Below are 14,393 nucleotides of genomic sequence, written 5' to 3'. Positions count from 1 at the left end.
AATGAATTTGCAGCAAAAGGTTTTCCTCTATCCTGACCGTGTTTTCTGTGCCCATTTAATATGCATTTTGTGACTTTAAGAGGAAGAAGGTCGAGATCAGAATGTAAAGCAGTAACATGCAGCACTTTGAAGATTTATTTTGCAAATGACTGTCATTTTAACATCTGTGTTGCAGTGAAAGACCTAGTGTAGAGCCCAATGATAAACATAAGAGGATAGTTGCTTCAGGAATAGTTGAAATATAATGTTTGATTGTATGTCATTTCAAATCTATTGAGGAATACTGTGATGGATTCTTTGATAATCTCTCTTTTCCTGACAATTTCTTTTCCTTTATTTCATTGTGCCTACCAAGCTTTATCCTCTCAGCCACTAAAAGCAGATGTATGCATCTAGGGCAGGGAAAGTCTATAAAAGATACCAAATAGTACTCACAGAATTAGCATGCATGGCATTCAAAATATAAATATGGTAATATTGCTTTCAATCAGTCCTTTGCTATTGAGATATTGCATGAAGATGAAATTATAGTCCAGCTCTAATCATGTTTACCTCTGCTTTCTTTGCCCCGGCCAGCTTGCAAATAGTTGGAATGAGCTAGAAGCTTGAATTTCAACATTCTCTTAAATTTTATAGACTAGCTTATTCACAAACAAATCTCCCCCAATGATTTACAAGACAAACTCTAACCTTTTCTAATGACAAAATACTAAAGGGTAATTAACAATTGCCCTATTGTGTAATCCATGTTAAAACACTGAAAGTATTTGCTTCTATAGGATCTAAGTAGTGTTTACTCAGTAGTTCTGCCAGCAGCCGGCAGAACACTACATAAACTAGGAATCTCACTTGGAAGTTTGGAGCAATGTATTAGAGTGCAAATAAGGATTAACACTAAGCCAGTCTCCCTGTCGCCTAGAGTTATTCATACTGAATCATCCTAATCAGCTTTGCAATAGTTCTGTGCAAATGATGACCAGAAACGGTAGTTGCCAGCACTTATTTTCTATATTATAATCTACTCTATTTAGGAGTTGTCTCAGCATGATCAACTTTTTGATTATTATTTCTTTATTTTCATCATTAAAATCCATCAAACAACTTAGATAAAAACGCAGTCGAATTTGACCTACTGTTCATTTACTAAAGCCATTATTTTAAATGAAAGCACCTTAATCTGGAAAAGTTAATTTTTTTTTTTAAGGGTTTCCGTGGGGATCCCGCCAACACTCAGGTGCTAACAAAGGACGGAGATGGACTTTGTCGACTCTCCCAGGCTGCTCTCTGTTTGTTTGATGAGGTAAAACACAGCATAGTCGCCTGTATTTTTATATAATCACAAGGCCAAGACATTTCCTTTAAATATATCAAATCATTTTTGCTCATTCCACTTTCACAGATATGTAACCTGGCATCGAGCTGCCTGTGCTCCTGCAGCATGGACGTGGCCGCCCCTGGTACTGAGAGCGATGCAGTGATGGTTTACGTCTGGGGAAGCAACAGCAGCCATCAGCTGGCAGAGGGAACGCTGGAGAAAATCCTTCTGCCAAAACTGACGCAGGGTTTTAGTGATGCTCAGATGGTACGTTTGACCAAATGTTTGGCTATCAGTGGCATTATTATTGTTATTTTATAGCTCGCATTTATATTTACATCAGATATATAAGCGCTCTTCCATCCCTTCTCGTATAAGAAGGATGTCACAAGACTAGAAAAGTTGTTGTTTTTTTGTCCTGAACTGCAGCAGTACCATTCACCCAAAGGTTATTAATGGCAACCACAAGGAGGAGGGTTTAACCATGGCAAAAAGGGATGGGTTTGTGAGTGAGGTGGAGATTGAGATAAATTTGTCTTGTAGCCATAATCATGGGGTTACAAATAAAAGGATAACAGATGCTGATGCATGGACTGATAATATTAAACACAAAGACATCCAAGGCAGCAGACGGTATTGTGTTCTATTCTTGCAGGGATATATCAGCTTTATGGATATCTTCACAGAATGATTTGGCTCCTAAAAGTTGCTGCAGGCAAAGAGTTAATTAATTGCTTATTATGTGTAACACCTGTGGGGGAATCGGTGCTGCTGAGAGTCGGTTGCCAGAAATACCAGAATGTTTAACAGCTCTAATTAATTATTAAAACATAAAAAAATATTTACACTGCAACATTGGATGCTTATAATGACATTAAATATGATTAATGTTTTATATAAAGTGATATTGAACGTCTGAGAGAACTATATCTGGCTCCAATTCTTCTCCTCACCCTCTCCAAAATGGCATGAGTCAGAGTTGGCCTGAGGGACTGCAGGTTCCCAGTCCTCAATAACCATAGACCTGTTGCCCTGACATCCCACATCACACAATTCTAAAGAGACTTCTATTGGTCCACCTGAGCAAGCAAACAAGCAGCTATCAGGACCCCCTGCAGTTTGCTTTTCATGGAGTTGAAGATGCCACCCTCTTCACCAAACCCTCTGTCATTTAGACAGGAATGAAGCACAGACTACCTGACAAACAGATCACAGTTTGTGAAACTGAAGAGTCAAGTATCCAAACAAGTAGTTGGCAGCATATGACAGCACTCTCACCATTCCCTTTACAAGAGTTGGAAAAAATGGTGACTTCCAGTAAAAGTTGGAGTCCTGTAATCCACAGAAATACCCTGATAACGTCTGTCAGAGATGGACAAGAAGCTAGGTACAGTGAGCAGATGAGCTGCTTTGTGATCATGGTAGGGAAACAATCAGCCGATCATGAATTTTAGCAGAACAAGAAAGATTATTTCACATTTCAGAAGGAACAGGAACAAGACGTGGGAGAAGAAGTGGAGCTGGTCGAAGAGTATAAACACCTCGACCACAGACTAGATTGGAGACACAACTGTGAAGGTGTCTAACAAAAGGGACAGAGCAGGCTGTACTTCCTAAGGAAACTTAGCTCCTTTACTCTTTGCAGTAAGATGCTACATATCTTCTATAGATATGTTACGGAGAGCATTATTTCTTCCTCCATCATCTGTTAGACTGGCACCTTTAAAGCAAACAACCCTTAACATGCTAATAAAGAAAGCAGGCTTTGTTCTTAGAACCCCACTGAAACCTCTAGAGATGAATTCACAAAAAAAAAAAAAAAAAATCATAAAATGAGGGGCATTATGAACAACCCTGAGTATTCCTTTTCCAAAGACTTTTATAGAATAACAGTCTTCACTCAGAAGCTTCTTCAAAACATATGCAAGAGAGACAGCTACAGGACATCCTTGATCCCATCCTTCTGTTGTAGAAACGAGGCCTGGACCATTTTAACTCCCTCATCTCACTGCTCCATGAATAGCAGAGTTGGGGGGGTTAAATTCCTAAAGAGCGGTCAAAGAAATTCAATACATGTAAAGTGCATCTTCTATGATTGGAAAAAAAAAAACATGCATTTTATTAGAACGACTAATTATTTTAATTAAAAAGAGAAAAAACAAAACTCGACTTGTAAGGACAGATTTTATTGATCAATACATTTTATTATTTATTTGTTAATGTAGATATACTGAATAATTGCTGACATGTCTTCTGTATGTTCTTTATTTTTCATTTCCTTGTTCTATAAGTTTAAATAAATAATTGTATTTTTTTTTTTATAATATGTTTTGCTATTTCAACACTTTGTTGTACATAACCTCTAATGCCTAATAAGTTAATATTTTTGTAACAATACTTCACATATTTTGTATGTCCTGGTTGCTCAAGTTTTTGATGTCTGAATTAAAGTCTGAGGACCTCCGTTATGCACTCTGGGTTTCTTTCAGATTGAAGCAGGCCAGTACTGCACCTTCTCAGTGTCTGCAGATGGCTCAGTAAAAGCCTGTGGGAAAGGCAGCTATGGTCGCCTCGGTCTGGGTGATTCCAACAATCAGTCTATGCCCAAAAAGCTAGTCCTGGAGCCACACAGGAACATGAAGAAAGTGTCCTCCTCCAAGGGCTCCGATGGACACACCCTGGCCATCACTGTCGAGGGAGAGGTAGAACACTTCCCTTGAATAACCTGCATATTTAATTTGCGAGTTTCTTTTGAATGATAAGCGCTGTTCCACATTTATAAGGGTTTTTACTTAACGATTGTTAGCTTTCCTTTTCATGTGTGGATTTTATTAACTAGATTGGATTTAAGGCTCAATATTGGGGGTGCTCCGGTGCAGCAGTTAGCCTGCATGACCCGTATACGGAGGCTTGTGTCCCCACGACACAGGTTCAAATCTGACCTGTGGTCTTTTGTTGCATGTCTTTCACCCTCTCTCATACCCCCTTTCCTGTCAGCCTACTGTCAAAATAATGAGCCAGTTTTTATTTATTTATTTTTTTTAAACCCCACAAAAAACTCATTATTTCTTTCAGGTGTTCAGCTGGGGTGATGGTGAATATGGAAAACTGGGTCATGGCAACAGCGCTACACAGAAATACCCCAAAATCATCCAAGGGCCGCTGTCGGGGAAAGTAAGTCAGCAGAGAAGTGTCTCATGTATAAGAAAGCAGGGTGGAGATTTTATATTTAAACAGTTTAAAAAAATTTTTTTTGACAACCACTCATTTAACAGGTTGTCGTATGCGTGTCTGCGGGCTACAGACACAGCGCCGCCGTTACTAATGATGGGGAGCTTTATACGTGGGGAGAGGGGGACTTTGGCAGACTCGGTAAACTTGCATGTTTTATCTCAAGTTATAGAGTTTCAAAAGAATAATTTTCTGAGCTAGTTTATTGCATTTAGGTCACAGCGACAGCCAGAGTCGAAACATTCCGACACTGGTGAAGGATATCAGTGGAGTCGGGCAGGTAACCTGTGGCAGCTCCCATACCATTGCTGTTGCACAAGATGGACGCACAGTGTGGTCCTTTGGTGGTGGAGATAATGGTAAGTTGTCACCTTATAAATATTTTAGTTAAAAACATCTTAAAGAACAGTTTTTATATATATGAATAAATAGATAAGAAACTATAAGAATATAGTAGTCAGCATTTGTTTAGTCGTTTTAATTTTCTTTTAATTCCATGGTGGAAAGTTTTGAGGAGCTATGAAAACGTAAAGTATGACTCATCTTTGCAGGTAAACTAGGTCATGGAGACACAAATCGTGTGTATCGCCCAAAGGTTATTGAGGGCCTTCATGGATTTATCATCAGGAAGGTGTGTGCAGGCAGCCAGTCATCTCTGGCCCTCACTTCTGCTGGACAAGTAAGATTCCACAGCTTCCATCGGTCTATTGACAGGATCAGGAGGTTTAGTAATCTGCAGTGTTAAGACTATTCATTAAAATCTATTGTAAAACATGAGTGATTGAGATGTAATAACATTTCTTTAATGCAATCCTTTAAGGTATTTTTTTATGGACCCTGTTCATCTCATGTCACGATTAATCAAGTCTGCTGTTAGCTCACTTACATCCCTTCTTTATTCATGGCATCACAGCTTTTTTCTAAATTTCTACATTTAAATATTTTAAAATAATGAAACAAGCAGGCATTTTCCTTAATTATCCCGAGCTTTTGTCCAACCAAATAATCTATAAATTACACCAATTTCCCTTTTACCTTAGCATCTACTTTAACAACATCTGTTAGAAGAAGAATGTGACCTTATGTTGGATCCCATTTCAAATTCTAATATAATAAGCAAAGATCAACTCCTAAAAAATAAGTTTAAGCACTGTTGTCTACAAATATCCTTTTTTTCATGATAAAAATAAAAGTATGTATTATTGTTAACTTCTCCTTTAGGTGTTTGCTTGGGGCTGTGGCTCATGTTTAGGATGTGGCTCTTCTGAAACCACCTCATTAAGGCCCAGGTTCATAGAAGACCTGAGCATCACCAAGATTATTGACATCTCGTGTGGGGACAGTCACTGTCTGGCTTTGTCTCATGGTGAGACATCTTTACCAGTTATCTGCTTCCTGCTAAAAGATTTTTGGATAATAAAGAAACATGTTTTCCTTTTCTCAGAGAATGAAGTGTACGCCTGGGGAAACAACACGATGGGCCAGTGTGGGCAAGGCCACACTTCTACACCCATAACCAAACCCAGAAAGGTGCTCGGCTTAGAGGGGATTTCGATTCAGCAAATAACCGCTGGGACATCTCACAGTCTTGCATGGACTGCAGTTCCAACCGATAGGTAAACGCTCATTTTAAGGATCTGCCTCCTCTGGGAAATATCTATTTTTTTTAAAATACTTACTTTGTTTTGTGGAATGGGGGTTCTATGGATTCTTCTTGTATGTATGTATCTTTCCCAGGGTTTTCTTAATCATTTTATTTCTTTGTCCAGGCAACTAGTGGCATGGCACAGACCCTTTTGTGTCGACCTGGAAGAGAGCACTTTCACCTACTTACGCAACTTCCTAGAAACGTATTGTGATGGCATCGGTAACGAAACACCCCCTGCTCCGTTTTTATCTAAGAGGTATGAAATGAACATGTTGGTTCTAAGCTTCTAATCCAGGATTGTTATGCAGTCTAGAAAAGCATGCAAATGTTCCATGTATCATTTTATATTTTCCAAGTCTGCCTAAGTTTGTAAATTTAATATATATATATATATATATATATATATATATATATATATATATATATATATATATATATATATATATAGAAAAAAAGATGAGTTTCTCTGTATTGCTGATTTGTGTAGACAAAGAACAGCGTTTTAAAAAAATAAAGACTTTAAGACTTCTACCAATAAATGCTCTTTTTCCTGAATTTGTTAAATAACTACTCTGGTCTTATTCAATTGACCAGATAATTGTTAACAATAGAAGCTGTAAAAAAAATATACACTTATTTTGTTAAGACCTGTAGACCTCTTTTTTTTTTTTTTTTTTTTACAAACAAAACATTTTCACATCTCACAACTGTGCTTTAAAATTTCAGTTAAATTATCCAGGGTTGTCCCGAACTGATATTAATATCAAATATCAGCCAAAAACTAATATCGGATTATGTCGGCCGGCATTTGAAATCTTTAATTATTGGCAATCTACTAAAAACTCTCCCTCTGTTTAAGGTTTCTTTAACCGATTGGTTAATACAGCATGGGTCATCTGTTCTCACCAGTGTTGTTTTTGACAGCCATCTAAGAAATAGTCTTAGTCTTCAGGATGAAAACTAATATTAGTCACATTTTAGTTGATGTTTTACTCTGTTTTACTCGATTAAAACTTAAAAAGGTTTTAGTCTAGTTTAATGCTGCAAAATAAGTTAGCCTTTACAATTTCGGACAAACAACCAGATTCTTTACCAGACTGACAGCTCTTGCCTAAATACTACAATTGCTGGATGTAGAATGCTGCTGGCAGTTCATCATTGCTGTTGGGCAAAAAACTTTGATTTATTGGATTAAAATAAACTTTTTTATGAATTAATGCCTTACTTTATATAAAAGCTGTGAAAATAGCAGATCTAGCTCAACACATCATGTTGGTTAATATAGCAGACAAGCTAACAAAATGTACAATAAAGGAATAGTTTTAGACATACGTTTCCAGTCAAAAGCAAACACTTACTGATCTACTATGAATTATGCATTACACACAGATAAAAAAAAAAATCATCATTGCTCCAAAATAGCAAAGAGCAAAAAGATTCTTCTTTCTACTTTGGCAATTTTGGCTTTATTTCTTCAATTTACCCCTCGTTTACTGCTGCTCAGGGTTCAAAGCAGATTTAAAGTCACAGGGTTTTGATATAAAAAAAATACAGAGAGAACCTATATGACTACCCTGTAATGCCATGACAATCCAGACTTAAATTGAATGAATAAGCTAAATAAAATGTAGAAATATTTAAAGGAAGCATTTACATAATATTTACCGGTAAAAATATAAAAACGAGAACAATGAGAGAGAAATATTCAAAGATCTATGTGCCTTTTCATCTGGCTCTTTATCCAAAAATAATCAAAATGCATTGACATTTTTTCTTTGGATATGATTTAGGGATTCCTTTTGGAAGAAATTAAAGAATTTAAAGAAGAACCTCTTGTGAGCTGGAAGAAATAAAATCTTGATAGACAAAGGGAGTTTTTTACACTGTGTCTCACACCTATTGTTGTTAACTTTTCTTCCTTTTTAGACATACCTTTTCTAATACTATACATTAAAAAAATAAGTAATAAAAGCATGTGTGGTTTGTGCTAATAGTGTATTGGGTCAATATCCGTATCGATCAATTCTCAAAGCTGCAATATCAGACTCATATCAGAAATGAAAACGCTTTATCCAGACACCCCTAAAATTATCTATTCTGGGTTTGAAAAATCTAAATTGTGGGAATTTCTAAATAAATATGGTTAAACAATTTTTTAATTTCCCTCTGGGATTAAGAAATAATTTGTGAACTTGAATTGAATTGAAGAAAGTTCCTAAATAATGCCTAAAGGAGTGATGTGAAATATCCCTTGTACCGGTACTTTATTGCTGCCTTAGAATCCAATTTTAGTTTTTCCTGATTTCTCTTGTATAAGCTTTTTTTTCAAATGTAAATTAAAATCATTAAAAAAATTAAAATGTAAATGTAAATTTTGTAATTTTCATTTTATTCAAATGTAAATTCAAATGAAATTGAAAATTCAAATGAAATTTGAATTTTGAACTACACAAAACTTAAAAATAGATATTCCGTTGGAACCCTGAAATTCATAAATTTTTGTCAATAATTACAATTTCTCCCACCCATCACAAAGGAATGTTGATTTCCTGGCTGTATTCCTCTCTCTATCTCCTCCTCAGGGACCACCATCATTTCCTTCTGCTGTGCATGAAGCTGCTGTCCATCCACTTGTCCTTGGCCCATGCAGGCGGCACTGGAGCCATGGTTCTAGGTGCTCAGGGGAGGCCTTTGAGAAATCTATTGTTCAGGCTCATAGACACCAACATACCAGACTCTATACAGCAGGTAAATTAATAGCATTCTTTTTCTAAAATCCTACTAAATAAAGACCAAGGACCTCTGTTGTAATCTTTGATTGCTTATTATTTTTAAAGTGTCATAGATTCACAACCTGCATATCAATGACATATTTGGACGCTTAAACCCCCCTATTCTGATACCTGAAAAAGATAAAAAAAAAGTTCACTAACTGAGTGAGGACATCTCATACTAGACAAGAATATGATAAAATAGTCTGAAAAGTTCCTTACAGCATATTTACATTTACCGGTACTGTTTTTTGTGTTTCTAATCAACCACTTGCATGTAATAATGACAATAATTGATATTTCATTTTTATATTACTATTATGACTAAATATTAGGTATTTTTTTCGCTGATATTTCTTGTTCTCCACAGGCAGTTTTAAACACACTGTCTATCGGGGCCTCCCTGCTGCTGCCTCCTCTCAGGGAACGAACTGAACTTCTCCTCTCACTCCTTCCCCAAGGCCCCCAAAGTTTAAATGTTCTCTCCAAAGGCCAGGTATGTAGCTTGGATCACTTACCAGTGCTGCTTTTAAGGAATTACACCTCATTTTTTAAGTTATGTTTATTTTATTTAAGGTTTCAAAGAAAACAGTGTTAATTTCCGATGAAGGCCACCGGGTTTTATATGTTAACAAGTTTTAAAAGCCATTTAACTTTTATTTGTTTTTACATTTAAATTATGCAAAGTACTAACAACAAATGGGACACAATCATGAAGTGGAACGGAATTTATTGGACAGTTTAAACTATTTTAACTAGTTAAAAAAAAGTTATGGGTGTGCAAAATTATTCAGCCCTCTTTATAAATACTTTGTAGCACCACCTTTTGCAGCTGCAGGTTGCACAGGGTATGTTTGTCAGTTTTGCACATTGGAAGAGTGAAATTTTTGCCCTTTCTTCCTGCAAAACAGCAGGAGCTCAGAAAGGTATGATGGAGAGTGTGTTTGAACAGCAGTTTTCCAGTCTTTCCACAAATTCTTGGTTGGATTGAGGTCTGGACTTGGCCTTTCTAAGACCTGGATATGTTTATTTGTGAACATTCAATTGTAGATGTTGCTTTATGTTTTGGATCATAGTCTTGTTGGAAAATAAATCTCTATTCCAGTCTCACGTCTTTTGCAGAATCCAACAGGTTTTCTTACAGAATATTCCTGTTTTTGGCTCCATGCATCCTCCCATCACTTTTAACCATCTTCCCTGTCCCTGCTGAAGAAAAGGCCCAAACTATGATGCAACCATCAACATGTCTGACAGTGGGGATGGTGTGTTCTGGGTGATGAGATGTGTTTCTTTTACACCGATGATATTGTTTTACATTGTTGCCAAAAAGTTTGATTTTGTTTTCCTCTGACTAGAGCACCTTCTTCCACATGTGCGTCTTTCCTCCATATAGGCCAGCTTTGTGCAGTATATGACTGATTATTGTCCTATGGACAGTCTTGCACCTCATATGTAGATCTCTGCAGTTTATCCAGATTGTTTGTGGGCCTCTTGGCTGCATCTCTAATCAGTATTTTCCTTGTTTTTGTATTCAAAAAACTTAAAATTCTCCACAACAGTATCTTGGACCTGCCTGGTGTCTTCCTTCTTGTTCATGATGTTCTCTGTACTTTAAACAGACCTCTGAGATGATCACAGAGCATTTATATGGAGACTTGTTTCCACACATCAATTTTACACTTTTTTCCACACATCAGTCATTTATGTCAACACTGGATCATTCAGAGATCCTCACTGACCTTCTGGAGAGAATTTACTAGCCTGACGTAGTCCTACTCAATTCTAGTCAGAATATGAGTCTGATACTGCTCCATAGAGCTGTGATTATGGGGCGTGTTTTGAAAAAAATGCCTCTGCACTCAATTGGATAGACCTACAACCAAAAAGAGCAACGGAGTGCGTGACGTATGTTAAGCGATGCATAGTTGTTGTCAACAAAAATCAAAGCGTGCAGTTGCAAGCCTAGAATAAGAAGATGAGCCTTGATCGCGTTTCTCTGTTCCTCTTTTAAAATTAATTTGCTGTCGAAATCTTCTAGAACAGACCTAATAGCAGAATCTACTCACCTAAACTCTCCGGCGGCAGCCATTGTTGTTGTCACCCAAGCGCGCTTTGGTCACATGGTTGAAAACGTTACTGTTGATCATCTGTCCATCATCGTATAAAGCCCGCCCTGACAATTTGATTGGATCGCCAGTGGGTGGGCGATCATACTCGCGCTACTATGGAGCAATGCCAGACCGAAGTTCCCGACCTCAAACCTTGTGGGCGGGACTAAGTTCGGTATGGCACCCAGGCTAAGAATTTGCTGCACTGAATGTAAAGGGGCCCGATTCATTTTACACGCCCCATTCTTCAGTTTTTCACTTGTTAAAAAAGTTTAAAATATCCAATAAATTTTGATCCACTTCATGATTGTGTCCCAATTGTTGTTGATTCTTTACAAAAAAATTACAATTTTATATCTTTATGTTTGAAGTCTAAAATGTGGTACTGTAAAAGTTCAAGGGGGCTGAATAATAATTCTAATAATATATGTTGATGTTTGTGTTTTAATGTGATAAATTCTTCACTTTGTTTAGTAATTCTCAGAGAAGTGTCAGAGCTAGATAGATGGCCTGATACAGTGACTCCAACCGCTAATTTAGAGTGTTGCTTGGCTGCATGTGTGAAAGAAAGAATGGTGTGAAACCATGCAACTGAAATTTTTACTCCTCTACTCATCTTTCTGTGTCCTTTCAAAGCGTCTGCAGCTAGACATGGTCCTCAGCAGCCTTCAGGATCAAAGCCACATAGCCTCTCTGCTAGGTTATAGCAATTTTGGTGAGGTGACAGGCCTCGGGCCTCCGCTAACCTCCGGGGCATCGGCTCGACCACCCTCCTCCTCCAGCTCAGTAGATGCCTACAACCCGCTGCACTTAGCAGAGATCCTGCTCAGAACACTTCTTCTCAGCATCGGCTTTTATACGGTATGGATAGAAGGACCACATGCTTGCAGAGCTGCAATATAGAGCTGATATTAAAGTAGATTAACATGTGAATTTGCATATACCTGAAAATAAATCTACCCGATTAATCACATTAAACAAGCCCTAAAAGTTAGAATATGTTTCTATTTATTAAGACAGCTTATTTGGAAATAATGTAAAGTAAATAGATTAATGTGACACTGTTGGTCTGCCTATGTGTGTCCATGCAGGAGCAACAGTTTGGAGAACTGGAGAAAAATAGTGATAAACAGCTTTGCAGTGGTGCGGAGGGACAAACTGATCCTCCTTCTCAGTTCCACCAGCTGCTGTCAGGACTTCACAAACACCTGCTGGCTCACTGCTACATTCAATCAAGTCCGGAGGTGAGAAACTGAAGCAAACAGTTAAACCACAAAAAGCAATGTTTGTGTTTGGGATCATTACCTATATTTACATGGACACAAGTAAGCTGAATAAATAGGTGCCCTGTAAACATGTCAGTTGGGATGTTTTGATCGGATTCTGCAGGATTAGATTGATATTGTAATCCGACTATAGGTGTTTGGTTTTTGCTGATTTTGGTTTTGTCTGATCGGCATGCAGGTAAATGCTTGAAAAGATCAAATGAGGAATGCTGTCTTAAGTGCATGTTGACATCCTGCATCAATGTGATGCAGTTAGAGTTTTTCCATTAAATATTTTTAAATTGATGGGCTCTATTATTCTGATTTTGTCCATGTATGATGTAACATATTTTCTTTTGTTTTTTCAATCTAATTGTAAAATTTTTATGCATGTAGCTAGTGTTCTTTTCGACACTTTCATCTGGCGTTTGTCTGAGCAAAACTGAAAGAATTTAGAGCAAATTGACTTCCCTTATCATTCCTACCACGTGGTGTTTAAAACTGTTCAAACTGGATGCTACCGCAGGACAATCACACCACAAAAAATGACATAATTCTATTATGAACAAATTAAACTTTCCCAAACGATTTCACCAAACATTTTTTTCTTGAAAATAAAACATAAATTAAAAACTTCGGAGAAACAAAAGGAGAAAGACACCACTAAAAAAGAAAAGTCTTTGTTTAAAAGCAGTGGGAAGAATATGTAATACCAACCCTTTGCTGCACAGGATTATTACTCTATATGAAAATATTATTACAAAATGCTACCCATATACCTAAACCCTATTTAATATTTGTGTCAAGACTGAAAACATTTAGACCAACTAAGAGTTGTCAACAAATATCCAGCAGGAATTCTAACAAAGGCTTGTAAATAGTTGTCAAAATGCAACGTCCTTACATTACTATCAAATATTAGTAGTCCACAATATTCAAAACAGTCCTTGTTTTTTAAACGTGTTCAAACTTCATCATCTTTCCTCCCTGAAAAAGATGTGGATCAAGTTTGTGTTTAATGCCTGAAATTAATAACATGTTGCCCAGGTTATTTAGATTTAAAATTAGCAGTGGTCAAATACCACAATAAGTATTTAGAAATGCGCCTTTTTAAATGTAAATCCCCTTCATATTTATTTTCTTGAGTATTTTGATGCTGTTTTTAGTGTAATGATGCCTTTTTTTTTCTGCTCCTCTGTAGGATGATGGCAGTGCAACTCTGCTTCGTGAGCACCTTTTCCTGTTGCTTCCCTGCGCTGCCGAGACTTTCAAGAGGTCCACTAAGCTGCTGAAAAAGAGCGCCAATGATAAACAAATAATTAAAAAGCTGCACAGTAAGAAAATTTGTTTTACTCACCTCGGTAATGAAATCCAATTTCTTTACACTGTAGATTCAGTGTTATAATAACTTGAATCTTCTTCCTTTGTCTTCCATTTGGTCCCAGCTGTGTTGTACGACTCTGCTGCGGGGAGCGTGCTGTGCCAGGTGATGTATTCCTTGCTGCTGCTGCCGCTGGACACAGTTCAGCCTCTTCTGAACCACCTGCTGTCATTGTTGGAGCACCTCAATGATCTAAACAGTCTGTTGCCTGAAACGTTCCTGCTGGAGGAGCAAGAGCTGGAAGTAGAGGTTGAGAAAATGTCTTCTGGTCAGTTAAATTAATTCTAATTTTTTTTCGAGTGTATGTTTTTTTTATGTTTCTGTATATATTTAGTTTATTATTAAGAGGTGTTATCTTATAGATAAAAGTGAAGAAAGCCCAAACCTCGGAAAGGAGCATCAGCAGCAGGAGGAGGAATATGGATGGGTTTGGATACTGGACCTGGAGCGGTCTGTTGCGTTGGCAGTTGGACGCTGCCTTGGCGGTTTGCTGCAAGGCCCGCCCCACTCACTCCACGAGAAGCTGTCAGAGACATGGTTATCGAACATCCTCCTCAGGAACGGTCTGGAGATGGACTTCGAACAGCTTGGTAGGAAGATATAGAGATTATCCTTCAGTTCTTCAAACACGCCACCTGAGATAAACATGTATATGTATATATATATATATATAT

The 14,393-nt window shown here is 37.4% G+C and overlaps 1 protein-coding gene across 2 annotated transcripts in view; it reads left to right on the top strand.

Annotated features, from left to right (window-relative positions):
* Window positions 1–14,393, top strand: part of LOC107085826 (probable E3 ubiquitin-protein ligase HERC1) — a 61,003-nt gene that overhangs the window by 7,826 nt on the left and 38,784 nt on the right. For both annotated transcript variants that reach the window (XM_015376412.1, XM_015376411.1), the window contains exons 3-19: window positions 1,205–1,300; window positions 1,400–1,582; window positions 3,805–4,017; window positions 4,391–4,489; window positions 4,591–4,687; window positions 4,762–4,905; window positions 5,098–5,225; window positions 5,768–5,912; window positions 5,991–6,162; window positions 6,316–6,450; window positions 8,777–8,942; window positions 9,336–9,461; window positions 11,710–11,934; window positions 12,165–12,317; window positions 13,540–13,672; window positions 13,784–13,987; window positions 14,082–14,309. In XM_015376412.1, coding sequence (XP_015231898.1) covers window positions 1,205–1,300; window positions 1,400–1,582; window positions 3,805–4,017; window positions 4,391–4,489; window positions 4,591–4,687; window positions 4,762–4,905; window positions 5,098–5,225; window positions 5,768–5,912; window positions 5,991–6,162; window positions 6,316–6,450; window positions 8,777–8,942; window positions 9,336–9,461; window positions 11,710–11,934; window positions 12,165–12,317; window positions 13,540–13,672; window positions 13,784–13,987; window positions 14,082–14,309 — 2,647 coding nt within the window. The remainder of the gene's footprint in view (window positions 1–1,204; window positions 1,301–1,399; window positions 1,583–3,804; window positions 4,018–4,390; window positions 4,490–4,590; window positions 4,688–4,761; window positions 4,906–5,097; window positions 5,226–5,767; window positions 5,913–5,990; window positions 6,163–6,315; window positions 6,451–8,776; window positions 8,943–9,335; window positions 9,462–11,709; window positions 11,935–12,164; window positions 12,318–13,539; window positions 13,673–13,783; window positions 13,988–14,081; window positions 14,310–14,393) is intronic.

Source organism: Cyprinodon variegatus, unplaced genomic scaffold (genome assembly GCF_000732505.1).
Source record: "Cyprinodon variegatus isolate N-32 unplaced genomic scaffold, C_variegatus-1.0 Scaffold134, whole genome shotgun sequence".
Taxonomy (NCBI): domain Eukaryota; kingdom Metazoa; phylum Chordata; class Actinopteri; order Cyprinodontiformes; family Cyprinodontidae; genus Cyprinodon; species Cyprinodon variegatus.
Note: the sequence above shows the minus strand (reverse complement) of the source record. Positions and strands in the feature narration are given on the sequence as shown.